General features: G+C 43.9%; 1 protein-coding gene across 1 annotated transcript in view; it reads left to right on the top strand.

Moving 5' to 3' along the window:
• The first annotated feature begins 1671 nt into the window (after positions 1 to 1671).
• mdn1 (midasin AAA ATPase 1) overlaps positions 1672 to 2303 on the top strand; it is a 74855-nt gene continuing 74223 nt past the window's right edge. Inside the window, 1 exon segment of the mRNA XM_015400729.1 lies at positions 1672 to 1924. Within this exon segment, the coding sequence (XP_015256215.1) occupies positions 1829 to 1924 (96 nt within the window). The 5' untranslated portion in view covers positions 1672 to 1828.

Here is a 2303-nt window from a genome sequence, read left to right on the forward strand (position 1 = left end):
GGGAGGGATCAGAGCCACCGGAGGCCAAACCTCAAATCCAGCTGCCTAAACTGGACCTTTTCAGCTTGAACATCACCTGGAAGATCCAGAATCTTCACAGATAAAGATATTGGTTGGTATTGAATTGGCTGAAATGTTTCCTTAAAGTATTTTTTAAAAGCTGTTAGCTTTTGTTTTGTTTTTCAGAAAACCGAAAGGAAAAATCACAGAATCTAAAGTTATTCATTTCTGTATTTGCTATTAATAGAAAATACATTATTCACTGCAAAAACTATCTAGAGATAAGTAGAAAATGTCTTAAATCAGGTGTATTTAGGCTTAATTTCAGTAGGTAAATAAGATTATCTGCCAATGGAATGAGTATTTTACTCTTAAAATAAGATAATATGCACTTAATGCATTTTCTTGTTTTAAATGTAAAGTGTCTTGTTATATTGTCAAAGTGTCTCACTTACCTCAATTCAAGAACAAATGCACTTAGTTTAAGAAAAAAAATAACTTTTTTAGATTTACATTTTTTTGCAATGTGACACCTTTAACAACCACTGAACATGTTTTTCTCTCCTACCAACAAATCGCCCAGCAGCCAATGTAGATCTGTGCTGAATAAACAGGGATGGAGTCATGGGTCACATGTCATTAATTACTAATATGTTTACATCTATCCATTTCTATCTATGCTGCTTTTTCTATGTCTGCTTCTGTCTCCTTGAACCCCAGTCAGCCTCAGCAGATGGCCGCTCACACTGAGCCTGATTCTGCTGGAGGTTTCTTCCTGTTAAAAGAGAGTTTTTCCTCTCCATCGTCGCTTCAAGCATGCTTAGTGTGAGGGATTGCTGAAGGGTCAATGAGTCGATGCGATCAACTGGCTCTCCTTAGATAGAAAACTTTGAATCAATGTGACTGGATGATCTGGTGAACTGTGCTGTGAATTGGTGCTATAGAAATAAACTGAATAGAATTGATACATGTACAGATCCAGGTCCATAATCTGAGAATATCACTGCTGACTTTGAGCAGAGCTGTTTCAGACTGGGTGTTCAGGTGGCAGTGGTTTGGTGGAGGGTCTGCTTCCTTCATTACCATGACCAATCAGCAGTCACAGTAGATGTGGAGCTGAATGCAGGTGAAAAACAGCTGTTGCTATGGTTACCAGGTCAGGAACTTGAACATTTCCTGAACATCAAACATGTGAACTATACCTGGAAATGTTTATAGATCGTTAGAGAACAAACAAAGAGCCGCTTTCTGCGCAGCTTCTTAAACTGGAGAGAAAACAAACTAAACACTGAAATGTTTTTACTTACTTTGCTCAGTTCTTTTATTGCTTTTGTTTATGTCTCCAAACCCAAAGTCGCGCCAAGACTTCATCAGACAGGAAGTAAGGACATTTTCCCGCGGTCTGCCTCCGTTTCAGCGGTGACTGCCTCCGTCCTCAAACTGGTTTGAACAGGAATAAACTCCCCCTCCCTCAAAGCAAAGGTCCGGGTAGAAAGGTTCAGCTGCTCCCAGAGTCCCGCAGCTCTCCGGTGTTTGACATTTTCAGCCAACAGACAGGAGCGGAGAGCAGAAAGGCTGCAGGAGGAGAACAGGCTGCTGCTGCTGCTGCTGCTGCTGCTGCTCGGTCTGAGGGGAGCCTGCTTCCGGTGCGTCATCAAGGCGCGACAGAGGGAGCGGAAACTGTCACCGCTCACCTCACATGTGGATTTTAACTGCAGTGCTTGAAACGTGTTTGTGTTACTGGAACTCGCTATGACCCGCGCGGGTTCCTGTGAATCGATTAGCTGTTTATAAAGCGATCGGAACTGGACCGGTACCGGTACCGATAATGGAGAACCTGGAAGTCAGCCTTTCTGCCCTGACCATCATATCCAGACATGTGGACAAGAGTCGGAACCAGATCAGCCAGTATCTGTCCAAACAGGTGAGATCAAAGAAATCAGAGGCAGGAAAACAGCGCTGTTATTGGTGGATAGACCTCATGATTGCAGGTCAGGCTATAGAAGGTACCAGATAAAGGGGGGCAGACCTCATGATTGCAGGTCAGGCTGTAGAAGGTACCAGATAAAGGGTAGCAGACCTCATGATTGCAGGTCAGGCTGTAGAAGGTACCAGATAAAGGGGAGCAGACCTCATGATTGCAGGTCAGGCTGTAGAAGGTACCAGATAAAGCTGGGCAGACCTCATGATTGCAGGTCAGGCTGTAGAAGGTACCAGATAAAGGTGGGCAGACCTCATGATTGCAGGTCAGGCTGTAGAAGGTACCAGATAAAGGTGGGCAGACCTCATGATTGCAGGTCAGG

This window comes from Cyprinodon variegatus, unplaced genomic scaffold (genome assembly GCF_000732505.1).
Source record: "Cyprinodon variegatus isolate N-32 unplaced genomic scaffold, C_variegatus-1.0 Scaffold1140, whole genome shotgun sequence".
Lineage (NCBI taxonomy): Eukaryota > Metazoa > Chordata > Actinopteri > Cyprinodontiformes > Cyprinodontidae > Cyprinodon > Cyprinodon variegatus.